The following is a 20,201-nucleotide window of genomic DNA, read 5'->3' as shown; positions in this document are numbered from 1 at the left end:
TGAGTGGTGTGTAGGTCTGCACCTGGCATCCAAACCTGTGAACCCCATGCTGCTGAGAAGGAGCGTGCAAGTTAACCACTATGCCACCGGACTGGCTCCTACTCTATTTTTTGTATAGTCTGTTATTTTTTTCTTTTTTCCTTGTTTTAGTATAGGTCTCATGGCAGTGAATTCCCTCAGATTTTTATCTTCATTTTCTTTTAGCTTTATTGAGGTATAATTGACACATAAAATTGTAATATATTTCAAGTGTACAATTTGATGATTTGATATTTGTATATATTGTGAAAGATTTGCCACAATTGGGTTAACACGTCCATCACCTTACATTTACCTTTTTTAGCTTTTTATTAAGATTATGATAGTTTACAACATTGTGAAATTTCAGTTGTACGTTATTGTTAGTCATGTTGTAGGTGCACCACTTGACCCTTTGTGCCCTCCCCCCACCTCCCCCTTTCCCCTGGTAACCACCAATCAATTCTCTTTGTCTCTACGTTTAACTTCCACCTATGAGTGGAGTCATACAGAGTTCATCTTTATCTGGCTTATTTCGCTTAACATAATACCTTCAAGATCCATCCATGTTGTTGTGAATGGGATGATTTTATCTTTTTTATGGCTGAGTAGTATTCCATTGTATATATATACCATATCTTCTTTATCCAATCATCAGTTGATGGGCATTTGGGTTGCTTCCACGTCTTGGCTATTGTAAGTAATGCTGCGATGAACATAGGGGTGCATGGGACTTTTGGAATTGCTGATTTCAAGTTCTTTGGTTAGATACCCAGTAGTGGAATGGCTGGGTCATAAGGTAGTTCTATTTTTAATTTTTTGAGGAATCTCCATACTGTTTTCCATAGTGGCTGCACCAGTTTGCATTCCCACCAACAGTGTATGAAGGTTCCTTTTTCTCCACAACCTCTCCAACATTTGTCACTTTTTGTTTTGGTTATTTTAGCCATTCTAACAGGTGTAAGGTGATATCTTAGTGTAGTTTTGATTTGCATTTCCCTGATGATTAGTGATGGAGACCATCTTTTCATGTGTCTATTGGCCATCCGTGTATCTTTTTTGGAGAAATGTCTGTTCATGTCCCCTGCCCATTTTTTGATTGGGTTGTTTGATTTTTTTGTTGTTGAGTTGTGTGAGTTCTTTATATATTATGGAGATTAACCCTTTGTCAGATAAATAACTTGTAAATATTTTTTCCCAATTAGTGGGTTGTTTTTCTTTTTCAATCCTGTTTTCCCTTGCCTTGAAGAAGCTCTTTAGTCTGATGAAGTCCCATTTGTTTATTCTTTCTATTGTTTCCCTCATCTGAGGAGTTATGGTGTCCGAAAAGATTCTTTTGAAACTGATGTCAAAGAGTGTACTGCCTATATTCTCTTCTAGAAGACTTATTGTTTCAGACCTAATCTTTAGGTCTTTGATCCATTTTGAGATTATTTTAGTGAATGGTGAAAAAGAATGGTCAATTTTCATTCTTTTACATGTGGCTTTCCAGTTTTCCCAGCACCGTTTGTTGAAGAGACTTGCTTTTCTCCGTTGTATGCCCTCAGCTGCTTTGTCGAAGATTAGCTGTCCACAGATGTGTGGTTTTATTTCTGGCCTTTCAATCTCCACATTTTTTTCCCCTTTATCAGCTTTATTCTTGTAGTTGATTTCTAGTTTCATAGCATTATGATCAGAAAAGATGCTTGATATTATTTCAACCCTCTTGAATTTGTTGAGGCTTGCTTTGTTTCCCAAGATATGGTCTATCCTTGAGAATGTTCCATGCGCACTTGAGAAGAATGTGTAGCATGCTGTTTTTGGGTGGAGTGTTCTATATATATCTATTAGGTCCATCTGGTCTAGTTTTTCATTTAATTCTATAATTTCCTTGTTGACTTTCTGTCTGGATGATCTATCCATTGGTGTTAATGGGGTGTTGAGGTCCCCTACTATTATTGTATTGTTGTTGATGTCTCCCTTTAGTTTTGTTAATAGTTGCTTTACAAATTTTGGTGCTCCTGTGTTGGGTGAGTATATATTTGTAAGTCTTATATCATCTTGGTTAAGTGTCCCTTTTATTATTATAAACTTCCCCTCTTTGTCTTTCTTTATCTGTTTTGCTTTAAAGTCTACTTTGTCTTATATAAGTATGGCAACACCTGCTTTCTTTTGTTCATTATTAGCATGAAGTATCGTCTTCCATCCCTTCACTCTGAGTCTGTGTTTGTCTTTGGGGCTGAGGTGTGTTTCCTGGAGGCAGCATATTGTTGGGTCTTGTTCTTTAATCCATCCTCCCACTCTGTGTCTTTTGATTGGAGAGTTCAATCCATTTACATTTAGAGTGATTATTGAAATGTGGGGCCGTAACGCTGCCATTTTATCACTTGTTTTCTGGTTCTTTTGCATTTCCTTTGTTTCCTGTCTCGTGATTTTTGGACTACTAATTCAGGTAGGTAGATTTCTATATTAGTTTTCTTCTTATTTGTAATTTGTGTCTTTATTCTTGTTATTTGTTTAGTGGTTACCAAGTGCTTTGTATAAGACATATCATAGATTAGATAGTCCATTTTCTGATAGCCTCTTATTTCCTTAGATTAAGACATTACATCCTTTTCCTCTTCTCCTTCTAGATTGTTATGGTCAGATTTTTTTTTTCTTCCTTGTTGTGTTGTGAGTTTATGGTTAAAATGACAAGATTATGTTTATTCTTGGTATTTCCGTTCCTTTTATCTTTAATGTTATACTTAACTTTTGCTAAACTGTTCTGATGGAGAGCTGCAACTTTCTGATTTTGTCTTTCTACTTATCTCCTATCCTCTGGGTTTTGTAGCCCCTTTCCTTTTTTTGATTTTTCAGGCATGAGGGTCTTCCTGAGCGTTTCTTGTGGAGGAGGTCTTGTGGCAATGAACTCCCTTAACTTTTGTTTATCTGGGTAGGTTTTTATTTCTCCATCACATTTGAAGGATGTTTTCACTGGATAGAGTATTCTTGGCTGCAAGTTTTCATTCTTCATAGTTTTGAATATATCATTCCACTCTCTTCTAGCCTGTAAGGTATCTGCTGAGAAATCTGCTGACAGCCTTTTGGAGGTTCCTTTGTAGGTTATTTTCTTCTGCCTTACTGCCCTTAGTATTTTTCTCTTTGTCATTGACTTTTGCAAGCTTCACTTCTATATGCCTTGGGGTTGGTCTTTTAACATTGATAAAGTTTGGAGATCTATTCGCTTCTGTTACATGGAGTTCCATCTCTCTCTCCAGGTTTGGAAAGTTCTCAGCCATTATTTCTTTGAACAGGCTTTCTGCCTCCTTCTTCTCTTCTCTCTCTGGGATGCCTATAATCCTTATGTTGCATCTCCTAATTGAGTTGGATAATTCTCAGAGAGTTTCTTCATTTCTTTTTAGTCTTAGTTCTCTCTCCTCCTCTATCTGCAGCATTTCTATATTCCTATCCTCCAAATTGCTAATTCTGTCCTCCATATTATTGACCCTACTGTTCAGAGAGTCCAGATTTTTCTTAATCTCCTCCATTGTGTTCTTCATCTCCAGTATTTCTGATTGGTTCTTCTTTATGATATGAAGCTCTTTTGTGACATAGCTCCTGAACTCGTTGAGTTGTCTATCTGTATTCTCTTTTACTTTGTTGAGTTTTTTAATGATGGCTGTTTTGAATTCATTGTCATTTAGGTGATAGATTTCATTGTCTTTGGGATTGTTTTCTGGGTACTTGTCATTTTCCTTCTGCTCTGGAGATTTAATATATTTTTTCATACCACTTGATGGTGTGGATTTGTGCCTCTGCATAGAGATAGAGTTTAGTTACTGCTTCCACTTGCTTCTACTGGAGTCGGGGGTGGAACTGTTTATTAATCTGCACCAAGCAGGATCCCTGTCAGCTGTTGCTGACTGGACCTGGACCCCTCCTTGTAGTCACAGTGGTCCTTGGGGTCCCTCGTCAGCTGTGGGGACAATAGCAAGGGGGACTCAGGTTGCTGGTGCCTACTATTGCAGACCACCTAGGTGTGCTCCTTCCTACTGGTCTGCAGTGGTGTTATGGGCTTTCCCAGCGGCTGGGAGCAGGATCACCTATATTCATAGCTCTCTCACTGTCAGGGCCCGCAAGATCTCACTTGTCCACTATGGGCCACAACAGAGCTATGGGTATCTACTGCAGTCTGTGGTTAGTGCACCCATCTTTGCTACTTCTGCCTCAGGGTCTTCCAGTCTTGTGATTTCTGGGCAAGGCCTCTCTGCTAATGGTGAGTAGAGGCTTTCCCTGCCGCTGGTGCAGGACCGTGGATTTTCCCCCTGGACCAAGGAGCAGGGCGGCTGGGGCTCCACTGCGCCCCTGCCCTCGCACATGGTCACACTGGGTGTCCCTTGCCCTCTCTGGGACACAGCCAGAGTCCGTGAGTCAGAGGCGGCTGGCGGGCTGCTGCACTGCCCGGGATCCTACTCTCCTGGAGCCTCCCGGTGTTCTGAATGCTGGGTGGGGCCTCTCCACTCATGGTGAGTAGCAGCTTTCCCTGCCGCTGGTGCAGGACTGTGGATTTTCCCCCTGGGCTTAGGGGCAATCGTGGGGGTTTTAGGTAGGGCTGTAGTCACCTGTTTCCACGGTTGCTCTGCCGATACCCGCACACACCGGCCCTTGGTGCGTGGCGATGCTGTGAACGTGTCCGCTGTAAGAAAGTCGCTTGCAGGTGCTAGGCTGTCCAGGGGTTGGGGGTCGGAGAGTTTTCACCTATCTCCACCTCCTCCCCAGGGGAAGTCCGTCCACCTGCCTTCCGATATATAGCAACACAGGTCTCTCAGGCGTCCTGAGATGCTGTGTGGATAGCCTTTGTTGACTGATAAATGTCCAATTAGTTGTAGATTCGAAGGGGGAGAGACAAAGAAACCTGCTCTCTCCGCCATTTTGCTGACGTCACCAGGTTGTGTCTCCTTATCGTGGATAAATGTAAAATTTCTGTTACCTCTTTTGAAATAATGAAATGCTTTGTCTTCCATGCTTCCCCAAACTGTAGTTGTAGTTAATATCTCTGATATTGATATATAATGTGAAATAAACTTTATAAGATCATATAAATCTGTTTTCTGAAATTTATTATAATTTAGGGAAGAACTTTTTTTTAAAGATGTGCTGTAATTTGGCAGTAAATTATTTGAAAATGTTAAATGAAAAACAGCTGGTTTATTTGAGTTTCAGTTTCCGATAGACTTTTACCTGGGAGAGCAAGGATGACAAGTAGTGGGGAGCTTTTATTATTTATTTATTTAGTTAGTTAGGTGAGGAAATAGATTACTTAGGTGGATTTATTATGAATAAGTATTCACAATACCATAAATACTTTATTGTAAAGTGAAACAGATTAAAATTTAAAACCACTTAGCTTAAATCAATTGAAAATGTATTTCTAACTTCTCTACTGTTTCTTCTTTGGCTTAAAATGGCTACGTCCAAGCTGGATTATTTAAACAGTCTGCTTTCTAATCTCTTTCTGTATATAAGAGCTACCACCTCTGGTGATGGGTGCCAGTAGAAGTCCTTCTGCACCCCTGGAGATGTGTTTTCTCCTGCTTTTTTCTGATTCTGGCATAGGTGCTGCCCTCCCTTTGGGAATCTTCTAGCCCTTTCAGAGCTCCTCAGCCTTACCAGGCTCTTCTCTCAAGCGTCTCAAATGGGTTTGACAATCATGCTGTGATTGTATTCAGGTTCGTTAATTTACACTTTACAGAGTTTTCCACTTTTTGGTATATGGGAAATTATTTATACTTAATGTATGTTTTAGCACTGTGAGTAGGTCTGTTTTTTGCATGTGAGGCATTAATAAAGTTTAGACTTTTGATAGGGGATTTGCAACTCCATATTTTAAATTGTTTTCACAGAAGAGTCAGATTCAATTTTTTGTATCATTTTGAAATAAAAAACTATATTGTCAGTGACTACTTGTCTAGTTAAGAACAAGGCAACATTTTTATTCTTCTTTCTTCTTCTTCTTCTTATTTTTTTGGTGAGGAAGATTGGCCCTAAGCTAACATCTCCTGCCAGTCCTCCCCTTTTTCGCTCGAGGAATATTGTTCCTGAGCTAATATCCATGCTAATCTTCCTCTATTTTGTATGTGGGATGCTACCACAGCATGGCTTGATGAGCGGTGTGCAGGTCTGTGCCTATGATCCAAATCTGCGAACCCCAGACTGCCGAATCAGAGTGCGCGAACTTAACCACTATGCAACTGGGCCAGCCCTAAGGCAACCTTTTTAAAATTTGCGTTTGACTGATTTTGCGTTTGTAGTAATTTGGACAGATTTGATAGAGGAAGGTTTGTGCACTCTTGGAGGGAAGAGTCTAGACAGTTAAGTCAGTGGTGCTATACAGACTTTATATTTCAGAGAAATTTGAAGTATTTTAAAATAATCATTTATATTAGCATGGTAAGTTTACGATGAAATGATTTTTTCCATCTCCTTGGCTAGAAACAGAAAATTTGATTAATCAGATAAGGCAAGCAAGGTCTGTTGAGAAACAGATTTAGCCTGCCTAAAGAGTGAAAGTAGAATAGGTCTCAAAGACTTTGAGGTTTCCATTTGATCAATTTAGTATACTAACTGTACCTTTATATGTCCTAACTGTGCATATAGGACAGGAAGGTGAACCAATTTTAACATCCTCTGTTGGTACTTGAAAGCAATACTTTAGAAATATTTTCTTTTTAGTAGGACTGCTTAATTTTTAAAACATATTCTGTGTCTTCTAATAGATTTCTTAACTAAAGGTTGTTATTAGGCAATTTCAGCTTCTAGAATATATCTGTGAGTTTAGAACTAAGTAGAAAGATCCCTCGTGGTAACTGAAATAGCTGTTGTGAAGCCTTTAAGACATTATTCTATGTATGAAGACCTTATTCAGAGTATATATTACTTATATAATTTTAGCCAGTTTGGTATTCTGGTTTCTTGGTACACAGATAATAGAGTAAAAACTTTTAACAAGAAAAAATAAAATATTAACTAATAGTCTTCACTCTCTGCCAAAGGGACAGGGAAATAGAAATATATTTTAGAAGTATCTACTTCAAAACAGTAAAAGAAAATTAATTATTAAAAGTGATGTTTGTTTACCTAGTGAGCCTGGAGGGATGAAGCATCCATGAGGTTTCTTTTGGTATTAATGAAAATAGCATTTTATGTTGTAGACTTGGTTGTTATTGCTTGTTTATTTTTTGTTGGTAATTTTTCTAAGTTTTATGTTTATTAAGTAATATCAACTTTGGTGTAATATATTACTAATAGAATTACTATAAAAGATTGAACCATTTGATTTAAATCTGATATAGAAAACATTCATGAACCATTAAAGTCTGCTTGTTTACACTTGGAGAAATGGGTGATTCTAGAGCTGGGGTGGGGAGAGTACAAGACGAGTGTAGATCAAGTGCTTAAGCAAACAGATTGCAGAAGGCTAAAGCTGGGACAGCTTGAGCAACAAGATAAATAATGAGAGTGTTTAATTTTAAGCTGAAGAGTAAAATAAATTTCCATGAGTCCATACTGATATAAGCAAATGATTAATGAATAAATGGAGTTGAGGGACAAATCTTCTTACAGAGGACTTCCAAACAATAAATGTGGATTCTAATCCTTCTAGGAGGTGGAGCTTAACTGTCTTCTGTTTGAGTGTGGAGTGGACTTGGTGACTCATGTTAAAAGCTGACTAACATGTTTGCTGGGCAGAAAGGAGGACTGTTGGGTATTCTAGGCGGAGTATAGTAAAGGCATTGAGATGGCAAGACGTGTTCTTCCAGTTTAAAGCCGCTGGAGCAGAGGTTGTATGTATTATGAAGAGACATATGTGCTACGTTCATTATGTGGACTTCATCCTGTGGGGAGTGGTTCTCAGACATTAGAAGATACGAGAATTGCTTAGGGGGCTTTCCTGTAAAACTTTTACAGTGTGACGTAGAGGAGGTGGATCTTGAAATACGAGACTGATACACGGTCTAGATCAGAGAAGTGACAGAAGTAGAAGTGAGTAATATTGCAGAAGCCGAGGTCAAAGAGTGTTTAAGAACGATCTTCAGTGTCAAATGTGATTTAAAAAAAGTAACGAGAGACTTGAGAAATCTGATTTGGAAATTCATAGATCACTCATGACTTTGAAGTACCTCTGGAGGAGTATGTGAAGAGAAGCCAACTTATAGTGGATTGAGACGTGAATGAGAAGAGGGAGGTAGAGGAAATCGGTGGTGGGGCACCCCTTGAAGCTTTTGTGTTTAGTAGGAAGGAGGGAGTAGAGGAGGTGAAAGTTTAGCAGGGGAGATAGGGTTAAAGGAGGGCTGTTTGAAGATGAGAAGGATTTGTGTGTGTTTGTGCACTGAAGGGAGGAACCTGGGAAGAGGTGAGGACAAGTTAGGGGAGAGAATAAGTAATGTACTGAAGGGAGGGTGTCGCAGAGGAACTAGGATCATGAGCTAACGATTACTTAGGCAAGTGTTGGTTTTGAAAGGAGAGAGAGCACCTCCTCACAGATGAGCAGTGTGGAAGGTTGGTGATGTATACAAACTTGGAAAGTCAATGTAGGGAGCAGGAAGTTGTGGAAGTTTATTCCTATGGCTTCTGTTTTCCTCTCTGATAAAGGAAACAGTTTAATGCTGAGATTGAGTCAATTGAAATGTTAAGAGCCTTGAAAAATGTGTTTTGGGGTTGGAATAGTCACTGTGATGAACAGCAAATGGAGTAAACTTAGGATAGTTGAAAATCTTGCCAAACAAATGAAACCCAACAATAGGTTAAAAGGATACTATGTCATGATCAGTGGGTGGAGCTTGTTCCAGGAATTGAAGATTGGTTTAACGTTAGAAAATTAGTGTAACTTACCATATTACAAACTAAAATAGGAAAACCATATGATCATAATTGATGCAGAAAACCCATTTGACAGAATCCAGCACTGAATCACTTTCATGATAAAAGCACTCAGTAAACTTGGAATAAAAGGGAACTTTCTCAACTTGACAAAGGGCATCTATGAAAAACTATAATTAACAGCTAACATCATACTTAGTGGTGAGAGACTGAAAGCTTTCTGCCAGAGATCAAGAACAAGGTAAGGATGTTCATTCTCACCACTTCTGTTCAGCATTGTAGTGGAAGTTCTGGCCAGTGGAACAGGCAAGAATAGAAAGAAAAGGCATCCAGGTTAGAAAGGAAGAAGTGTAACTGTCTTTCTTTGCAGATCACATGGTCATCTATGTAGGAATACAAAATGGAGAGATATACCTTGTTAATGGATTGAAAGACTCAATTTTATTATGATGTGAATTCTCTTAAAATGGATCTGTAGATGCGGTGCAGTCCCAGTAAAAATCCCAGTAGGTGGTTTTATAGAAATGAACAAGGTGATTCTAAAGGTGTATAGAAATGTAAAAGCCTAGAGTAGCCGAAACAACTTTGAAAAAGGACAGCAAATTTGGAAGATTACCTTTACTTAATTTTAAGACTTATTAGAGAACTCCAGTAATCATAGTAGTGTGATATTGACATACAGATAGACAAATAGAATAATGGGACAGGATAGAGTGTCCAGAAATAAACCCATTCATATGTAGATTACTGATTTTTTTAAAAGGTGCAAAGGTAAAGCAGTGCATAAAGGATAGTCTTTCTAAGAAAGTATGCTGAAACGATTGGATATTTATCTGCAAAAAAAAGAACTTTATTCCTTGAGCTGCATTTAAAAATTACCTCAAAGGAACGTAGACTTAAATGTACAATTGGAAAGTATAAAACTCCTTTAGAAAACGGGAAACATCTTTGTGTCCTGGCTTTGGGAAGATTCCTTGGATACGACAATAAAATCAAAATCCATAAAAGAAGAAATTGATAAACTGGAGTTCATAAAAAGGCAAAACTTCTGCTCTTTAGAAGGCACTCTTCAGAGAATGATAAGACAAGCCACAGACTGGGAGAAAATCCTGCCAAGCATATATCTAATAAAGGACTTGTATGCCCAAACTCACAAAACTCAACAATAAGGGAAGTGACCCAATTAAGAACCTCCAAAACAGATTTTAACAGTTCACAAAAGAAGATATATAGATGACAAAAAACACATGAAAAGGTGCTGAAACGACATTAGTTATTAGGGAAATGCAAAGTAAAACCAAATGAGATACCATACCTATTAGGATGGCTAAAATTTGAAGGATTGACCATACCAAGTGTTAGTGAGATGTGGAGGAACTGGAATGCTCATACACCACCAGTGGGAACATGAAATGAAATAACCCCTTTGGAGAGCAGTTTGGCAGTTTCTTAAAAAGTTAAACATATACCTGTCATGTGTTCTAGCCATTTCAGTTCTAGGTAGTTAGCCAAGAGAAAAGGAAATATGTGTTCATACAAGTCTTATATCTGAATGTTCATAGCAGCTTTATTTGTAATGGTAAAAAAACTGGGAACAACCTGAATGTCTATCAACAGGCAAATGAATAAACTGTAGTATGCAGTGGAGTGCTACTCAGCAATAAGAGCAATGAAGTTTTGATATATGCAACAACATGAGTGAATCGCAAAATAATTGTGCTGAGTGCAAGAAGGCAGATAACAAAAAAGTATATACTGTATGATCCTATTTACATAAAACTCGAAAGTGTGAAAACTCTAGTGAGAGAAAGCAGTGATGGGGTGGGGAGGGAGGAGTATCCGGGTACACAGGGAAACGGGATATTTCACGATTTTGATTGGAGAAGGTTTACGGATATATATGTATGTCAGACCTTATAGAATTGTCTGTTTTAAATATTTGCAGTTTATTGCATGTTAGTTATTCAGTGAAGCTATTTAATAAAAAAGGAAAACAAAATTTTTTGTCAATGTTTTGTGGTGTAGTTGGAAATTGAAAGGACAGAATGAAGTTGGAATAATAATATTATCATCTAGTATTGGGATAAAGAGTTCACATATGTTATGGTGTTATTTTAATTTCAAGCCTCAGGGAGTTGCCACTTGTATATTTAAAAATATTTTTATTTTTTAGTGTTTGTCAATCTACATGTGATGTAAAAGTATTGAGAAAAAATAACATTTTTCCTTTCTCTCCTCCCTCCCCCCCCCTTTTTTTTTTAAAAGGAGCGACAGTTCTTTCAGATTCTTTGTGTTCTTCTTCGTCTATATTTGTCAGTTTGCTGTGCATGTGCTCCAGGCTGCGGGATTTCACAACTGGGGCAACTGGTAGGTCATTTACTTCAGTTCCTCTAGTTTTAATCTGTTCATCTAGTATCTTCATATAATTTTGGCTTCCTAAAAATAGTTAACATAGAAAAGCCAAACTAGCAAAAATAAACAAGCAAAAGTAAAAATAGTAAAAAATTTCCATTTAAAAACTTTCTAAGGCATAACTTTTAGGCAAACCATTCTATTTGAAAACTATGGTCCTATTTTTAAAAACAGCCTATAATATCTAGTTTAAATAAAATATCTATGTATAATGGGCACTAAGAGGAACAGTAAAAAGGAAACTCAGGAGTGATCAGATAGACAGGAGGGCCAAGGATTGCAAAAGGGAGAGAAAAGAAAGAAATTCAAGAATTTTAAGGGAAAGGGTACCTATTATGTGTAAAGTACTATTTTAGGTATACAAACATATATTTTCATATACACCACACATACACACATGGACACACGTCTTTGAGAATTGGAACCACTGCATATACATACATACGTGTATCGTTAAACAATAGAGTCATTCTCAGCATGGCAAAATGCTCGCTCACTGGGGAACCCTAAGAAACTGAGACTGTTTGGACCCAGGCTAGGAGGTAATAGCAGATTTCTCTCTGTCCTCATACACTCTGGAGCAAACATGCCTTGAATGGAACAGTGGGTGGAAGAGTACACATCTCTAAAATTATCCCTCCCTCGCTTTTTTCTCTTATGACTGCACAGCATACTGTTCAATTCCTGTGAGCTAAAATCATGTACAAGGCAACTCTGCTGCGTTCTGTACATAAACTAAAATGAGCATGTAACCAGAGTGTGTTAAGGACTTCAATTTCATATGCTACTACTGAATCAGAGTAGTGACTGGTAATCGGACAACTGTGGGCTTTGCAGAGCTCCTCATGTTCATGCAGAGAATTTACATACACATTTTAAATCAGTTCTAGGAAGAAGTAGCATTCGTTATCATTTTAAATAGTGTTTAGTCTTTGGCATTTGAGGGAAAGGAAATGTTTTAAATGTTTAAAAAAATACACTGCTTATGTTAACAGCACAAATTTTTTGTTCTTATGAAATTGAAGTAATTTCTTTTGCTTTTTTAGAGAAGTATTTTTGAGAAAAAATATTAAAATTGAGCATAGCGTGTGTAGTGACTAGCACAGGAATCTGCTAGTGAGGGTGTATACAGGATGACTTGTGTTAAGATAGACCCCGTGTAATTCAGATTTTTAAAAATTAAACTGTTTATTTTGAGATAATTGTAGATTCACATACAGTTATAAGAAATAATGCAGAGAGATCCTAGGTACCCTTTACCCAGTGTTCCCCAATGGTAACGTCTTGCAAGACTATCGTATACTATCAAAACCAGGATCTTGACATTGAGATAGTCAAGGTAAAGGACATTTCCATCACCAAACGGTCCCTCATGTTGCCCTTTTATAGCTACATTGACTTCCCTCCTGCCCCATCTCTGTCCTTAACCTGAGCAATCACTAATCTGTTTGTCATTTCTGTTATTTTGTCATTTTAAGAATTCTATAAAAATGGAATCTAAGAGTATGTAACCTTTGACTTTTCTCACCCAGCATAATTCTGTGGAGATGCATCCAGGTTGTTGTGTTTATCAGTAGTTCATTCCTTTTTATTCCTGAGTAGTCTTCTACGGCATGGAGGTACCACAGTTTGTTTAACCGTTCACTAGTTGAAGAACTCCAGATTGTTTCTAGTTTTGGGCTCTTATAAATAAAGCCACTATGAACATTTGCGAACAGGTTTTTGTGTGAACATGAGTTTTCATTTCTCTGTGGTGAATACCCAAGGGTGTAATTGTTGACGCATATGGAAGTTGCATGTTTAGTGTTTTTAAGATGCTGACAGGCTGTTTTCCAGAATGGCTGTACCATTTTACATTCCTACCAACAGTGTGCGAGTGAGTGAGCCTCCACATCCGCACAGCATTTGGTGGTGTCACTATTTTTTGTTTTAGCCATTCTGATAGGTGCGTAGCGATATCTCGTTGTTTTACTTTCTTTCCCTAATGACTCATGATGTTGAACATCTTTTCATGTGCTTATTTGCTATCTTTATATCCTCTCGGTGAAATGTCTCTTCATGTCTTTCGCCCATTTTCTGATTGAATTTTTTTTTTTTTTTTTTTTTTTACTGTTGAGCTTTGAAAGTTCTTTATATATTCTGGATACTAACTAACCCTTTCTTGGATATATGGTTTGCAAATATTTTCTTGCAGAACTTAAAATGAACTTTTTAAAAAAAGTAATAATGAACTCATAGGCTTAAAAAATATAGCATCTTGTGGTACACACTTAAGGCTCTGGAGTTTGGTGTTTGGGTTTGAATTCACGCTGTGCTATTTATTAGCTGCGTGACCTTGGGCAAGTTGCTTAATATCTCTGTGATTCAGTTCCTTGTCTGTAAAAAGGAAGCCTAAAAACATCTGTGTTATGGAATTGTAAGAATTAAATGAGTTAATACATATAAAGAACTTGAATATTGCCTGCCTCATAAGTGCTGAATATGTGTTAGTTATGTGATTTTTTAAAAATGTTCTTGACTTATTTGCTTAAATGTTAGTGACTTCTTCACCTAATTACATTTTTCTTTTTATCACTGCATAGTGGTTGGATTTCATCCCTTACTGGTCTCAACCAAAGTATTCCTATTGGAATCATGATGATAATCATAGCAGCACTTTTCACGGCATCAGCAGTCATCTCACTAGTTATGTTTAAAAAGGTAAGTGAACTTTTATGTCTGTAGATTTTTACAGTGAACCTGATGTTTAGTTCTCATTTCCCATTTTGTTTTTAATTCAGTGTAGCCTCAGCCATTTTTATTGTTGTTCTTGTGCAATACACTTAAAAGTTATGCATAGATGTATTTTAGAAAATTGCATCACATTTTTAACTTCCTGCAAAAAGGAAATATTTTGAAATCATATTAATTGAAGGCTTCTTTCATGAATTGAAGAGTCAACCTCATTTTTTAAATTTTGATTTTTAAAAATATATTCTGATTTCTTTTTTTTGAATATGAAGCATATTAACCTGACTAATAAATAGAAGTAAAACTATTTTGTGGTATGAGCATTTTATTTGTATTTAAAACTTAAAGACATGAAATTATTCACCTAAGAGTATGAAGTGAGCTGATGACAAGTTCAGGCTGGCTTATGATAGGAATTTTGTTCCAGTGACTGCTCAGTTATCTGAGCTGTTCTTCTTCCTGTGGAATTCCCAGGGCTGTTGTCACAGCCTTAGGAAAAATCGTTACATAGGAGAGGAGACAAATCAATGTTTTATTTGTTTAGATAAAGTTTTATTGTGTCTTGGACATACATTTTTGGTATTCTACATGTGTTCAAACGTGATATAGAAACCCTGGGAATGACACCTATGTTTTAAAATGATAAAGGCTTTTTGGTGGGTCTCACTTTAAAGAAAATAAGTTCTTATGACATTTTTTTTAACTTTTTTTTACTGTTGACTAACGAGAATATGTACAATGAATGCATAGAAATAATTGTACCTATATTTAAGAACACTTTGCACTCTTGAAATATTTTACTTGTACATTTGCCCTTTTTTTAAAAAAAAAAGTATTTTATTTTTTCCTTTTTCTCCCAAAGCCCCCTGGTACATAGTTGTGTATCTTTCACTTGTGGGTCCCTCTAGGTGTGGCATGTGGGACGCCACCCCAGCGTGGCTGGACCATTACAACATCTCTTTAAACAATTCTTTTATTATTCCAGATGTATTATTGGGGGTGCTTTATAAAACTAGACATTTAATAAATGTAGGATATAGTAGAGGATGTTGTGGTATGTTGCAGGTTCCATTCATTTGTTAAACACCATTTATGAGCATGTGTTATGTGCCAGGTACTGCACTACGTATGAGCTCAAGGAGCTCACATTTTGGTGTTGGAGAGAAACAAATGAATGGGTACCACAATCCAGTAATTTAGTGGCCATTGTAGGACCAAATATAGGAAGCACACAGGAGGGACACCTAACCATGTTTTGGAGATCTTTGTAAGTAGTGAGGTCTTTTTAAGTATTTTCTTGGCTGAGATATCATGATGAACAGGAGTTATCTAAGTAAAGGAATGAGGGGGAAAGGAGTGGATAAATACCAGATATCAGGGAAACCACATTCATATCTAATTGCAGAAAATAGCATGGCGTATTCAGGGAATTAAAAGTAACTCAGAATGGATGGGAAATAAATTTCGTGCATGAGTCAGACAGGGAGAAATGTGGCCTGTTGGTGGTGGGGAGGACAGGGAAAGAGGAGGCCAAACACACAAATGTAGTTGTATCCTGCCGGGTCTTGTAAACTAGGAAATCTTGTTGAAGAAGTCTAGATCTTCTCCGAAGAGTCGTGGCGAGCCATAGAAGAGGTTTAAAGGGGAGAGTAATTGATTTGATTTGAGGTTAGAAAGACTGTTCTTAATAGATTTGGGATTTGTGGGGCAGAGATGTGGTACTTGGAGAGATTAAGATGGGGAGAGAAGCTAGGTGGTGGCCTGAACTAAGGAAGTGGCAGTCTGCAGTAGCTGTAGTCAAGGTAAGATGAGCAGGTAGCGATTGATTAGACTGGAGCCTGGAATTGGGGGATGAGGCAAGACTCAAGGATGACACCCAGGCTTTTAGATGGTGGATCATTCAGGAAGAGAGTACAGGAAGAAGAGCAGATTTGCGCATCAAGATGTTTTCAGCTTTCAATGTGGAGAGTTCAAAATGCTGGTGGGCACTTGGTAGGCTTTCAGATGTATAAGTTGGGAGCAAAGGAAAGAGCTTTAGGCTGGATTTCTAGACTTAGGAAGTATCCACTTGATGTAAATGAAGCCTGGAAAGTGGATGTGGAGTGCGAAGAGGGCCTGGGGTAGAACCCTCTCGCCATTTAAGGATCTCATGAGGGAACAATGTGGAGGGAATTTTAACCAGCAGTGGGACGGGGGAGGCTGTGGCTCAGGTGATTAGTGGTTGGAGTGTGGAGGCCGGGTCTGTTCCGCAGCTGCTGGTGACTGACCGCCGTGTGCAGCTCTCATGTCTTGGACCTGCCAGCTTCTTCCCCAGGTTCACACTTCTGCAGGATCCAACCATGAAGGGAAGTTTTAGAGCCGTGCTCATGTATGCAGGCATTCCAAAGAAGTATCACTGCTTCCCACATAAAAGCAGCGATAGGGGAATTGTGCAGCATACTCTGCTGTTTTGGTTGACCTTTTTTTTTTTTTTTTTTACCTCATGAAGAAGTTCCAATTACCTCTTTTTATAGGTGTTCACGCCTTTCGGTGCCTTAGACGTCCCTAAACTTCTCTGAATCTCTTCTTCTTTATCTATGAGATCAGGAATTTAGATGAGCTGATTTTCTCTATGATTTCATGAAGTAGAAATAAATGGGGATACTATAAGCTAAAATATAATTTGACTCAGATTTCATATTTGTAATGGCAAGGATTTCTCTTTGATAGAAATTAAGATCCAATAAAAACACCTGACTTTTCTTTTTTCTTTTCCACACTTTCTCAAAACTGGCTGTTTAAAAAAAAAAAATCTTTGTGGGTCTGTAGCCATGGTTTATAACCGCTAGGGGTCAGGCTCTTCATAAACAGTTAGTGCCCTCTAAAAAATCTGTGCACACTATTTTGGCTCTAGAATTATGTTTTATTAGGTTATTTTGTGTCTCCAGCCTCAGCTAAAAGTGCTCTGTGGCATGCATTTATTTCATTACAATGAATACACTTTTGAGAATGTTGTTGGCATTCTGAAGTCTGGCATAGTTGCAGCAGGTAATCATTGGTGTGTAATGTACCCCGTATGAGCACTGTGATATCTCTGTTTCCCCCATAGTGCCATCTTATGATCCAAATTTAAAATAATTGAAATGAAAAAATATCTGTCTTTTGTACTCCTTCATAGATATGGGAATAGTTCAATCCTTACCTTTCACAGATAGATTTTTTTTTGAGGAAGATTAGCCCTGAGCTAACTTCTGCCAATCCTCCTCTTTTTGCTGAGGAAGACTGGCCCTGAGCTAACATCCGTGCCCATCTTCCTCTACTTTATATGTGGGATGTCTACCCACAGGTAGATTTTTAAAATTTTCTCTTAGATGATTTCTAAGTGGCATTTTTTTTAAAAAAGGTCTTCTTTCTATAGTAAACTATTAGAAAGAATTGAATAATAGTTTTGGGCTAAGAGGGAAGTATTATAAATGGATCAAATACAATAAATGAATGAGTCACAGGAGACTGTATATCAGTGGAATCCACAGTTTCCCCCTTCTTTTAATTGGTATAAGAGCTAGAATAACTTAGTATGGAAGAGGGAAATAGATAATACATAATTCATATTCCTTTTGGGATCTAGTTCCTAATGATTCTTTTTTTCATAAAATTTTAAAAATTGTTCATAGGTGTTGAGTTGATGTTAATAAAATAATTACTAATACTGCTTTTTATATTTCAAAATAATTTTAGAAAAAATGATTTCACTTTATTAAAAAACAAGTTTCCCTAATATCTATTCTGCAAATACTCTTTTGTGGGAGAGTATAGAATTCGGATACATGATCCAGAATAATGACATCTCGTTTTTGAAATTGTTTTACAATAAATGCTTTGTGAAGATATCCTGTTATATATAAAGTGATAGTCTTCTTAGATTAAAAGTGGTTTTCCATTTCTTTGAAAGCATTATTATCATTCACTCCTTTGTTTATTTTTTTGCTTTATTTTGGGTCTAGGACAGCATGCTGATGATTGTACTGTACTGTTTTTCTGTAGTCACAAACAGGCATGCTGCTTCTCCCGTTAGTTCCCCTCCCCCCGCATCGTCCATCATCCATCGGCTGTAGCCTTTGCTGATTAGGAACCAGTTTCAGCTGATTCATTGCCTCTTGAAATGCTGGCCCATGTGCTTGCTGTGTTCCTCCAGGGGACACAGGGCCGATGCAGTGACACTTTGGAGTCCCTAGAAGAATGGGCACTCTGTGGGCAGTTCCACTCCTGTCCTCAGTTGGCGTCCTAAGTCTGTTCATTTTCTTTTTTGGATTGCCCCAAATTTTTATTTTGTTATCCTTTTCTCTAAGTACAACGCTAGTTACTTAATAAATCTCAAATCTAGGTTAATATAACCAAATTATTATGAATTATCTTTACTTAGGCATCTTCAAATTTGGTAGTTCTGCTAGTATTGTAATGTTGTACATATTATATTTTCATCTAAATCATCTTTATATGTGTATTTTAACAGCTTTATTGAGGTATAATTCACATATCATGCAATTTACCCATTTAAAGTTTACAATTCATTGGCTTTTGGTATATTACATTATTAATTTTTAAAAATTGTGGCAAAATATATATAACAAAATTTGCCATGTTAATCATTTTTAAGTGTTCAATTCAGTGGCATTAATTACATTCACAATGTTGCATAACCATTACCACAGTCTATTTCCAGAACTTTTTTTTCTATTTTATTTTTTATTGAGGTTAAGATGGTTTACAGCCTTGTGAAATTTCAGTTGTACATTATTATTTGTCAGTCATATTATAGGTGTATCACTTCACCCTTTGTGCCCACCCCTACCCTCCCCTTTCTCCTGGTAACCACTAATCTGTTCTCTTTATCCACGTGTTTGTTTATATTCCACATATGAGTGGAGTCATACAGAGATTGTCTTTCTCTATCTGGCTTATTTTGCTTAGCATAATACCCTCAAGGTCCATCCATGTTGTTGTGAATGGGATGATTTTATCCTTTTTTATGGCTGAGTAGTATTCCATTGTATATATATACACCGTATCTTCTTTATGCAGTCATCAGTCAATGGACACTTAGGTTTCTTCCACATCTTGGCTATTGTGAGTAATGCTGTAATGAACATGGGGTGCATGGGTCTCTGTGAATTGCTGATTTCAAGTTCTTTGGATAGATACCCAGTAATGGGATGGCTGGGTCATATGGTATTTCTATTTTTAATTTTTTGAGAAATCTCCATACTGTTTTCCATAGTGGCTGCACCAGTTTGCATTTCCACCAGCAGTCTATGAGGGTTCCTTTTTCTCCACAGCCTCTCCAACGTTTGTTATTTTTTGTCTTGGTTATTTTAGCCATTCTAACGGGTGTAAGGTGATATCTTAGTGTAGTTTTGATTTGCATTTCCCTGATGATCAGTGATAATGGGCATCTTTTCATGGGCCTATTGGCCATCCGTATATCTTCTTTGGAGAAAAGTCTGTTCACATCCCCTGCCCATTTTTTGATCAGGTTGTTTGATTTTTTGTTGTTGAATTGTGTGGGTTCTTTATATGTCATGGAGATATTTCCAAAACTTTTTCATCACCCCAAACAGAAACTCTGCAGTCATTAAGCAATAATTCTCCATTTCCGCCTACCCCCAGCCCCTGGTAATCTCTAATCTACTTTCTGTCTCAAGGAATTTGCCTGTGCTAGATATTTCATATAAGTGGGATCATACAATATTTTCTTTTTGTGTCTGGTGTATTTCATTTAGCATAAATTTTCAAGGTTCATCTATGTTGTAGCATGTGTCAGAATTTCATTCTTTTTTATGACTAACATTCCACTTTATATACTACATTGTGTTTATTAATCCGTTGATGGACATGGGTGGTTGTGAAAAATGCTGCTATGAATATTAGTGTACAAGGATCTATTTGAGTCTCTGCTTTCAACTCTTTTGGGTATTTACCTAGTAGTAGAAATGCTTGGTGGTCGTATGGTAATTCTATGTTTAACTTTTTGAGGAACCACCAAACTATTTTACACAGTGGCTGCACTCTTTTACATTTCTGCCAGCAACGTACAGAGGTTCTGGTTTCTCCACATCCTTGCCAATACTTGTTATTTTCCATTTTTTCTGATTATAGCCATCCTAGTAGGTATAAAGTAGTAACATGTTCATTTTTTTTTTTTTTATTAATGTTATGATAGA

At 37.3% G+C, this 20,201-nt stretch overlaps 1 protein-coding gene across 1 annotated transcript in view; it reads left to right on the top strand.

Moving 5' to 3' along the window:
- SCAMP1 (secretory carrier membrane protein 1) overlaps nt 1–20,201 on the top strand; it is an 84,652-nt gene that overhangs the window by 55,145 nt on the left and 9,306 nt on the right. Inside the window, exons 7-8 of the mRNA XM_046667308.1 lie at nt 11,125–11,226; nt 13,854–13,971. Of these exons, the coding sequence (XP_046523264.1) occupies nt 11,125–11,226; nt 13,854–13,971 (220 nt within the window). The remainder of the gene's footprint in view (nt 1–11,124; nt 11,227–13,853; nt 13,972–20,201) is intronic.

The sequence above is a fragment of the Equus quagga genome, chromosome 7 (genome assembly GCF_021613505.1).
Source record: "Equus quagga isolate Etosha38 chromosome 7, UCLA_HA_Equagga_1.0, whole genome shotgun sequence".
Classification (NCBI taxonomy): domain Eukaryota; kingdom Metazoa; phylum Chordata; class Mammalia; order Perissodactyla; family Equidae; genus Equus; species Equus quagga.
This window is presented reverse-complemented; position numbering and strand designations above follow the sequence as displayed.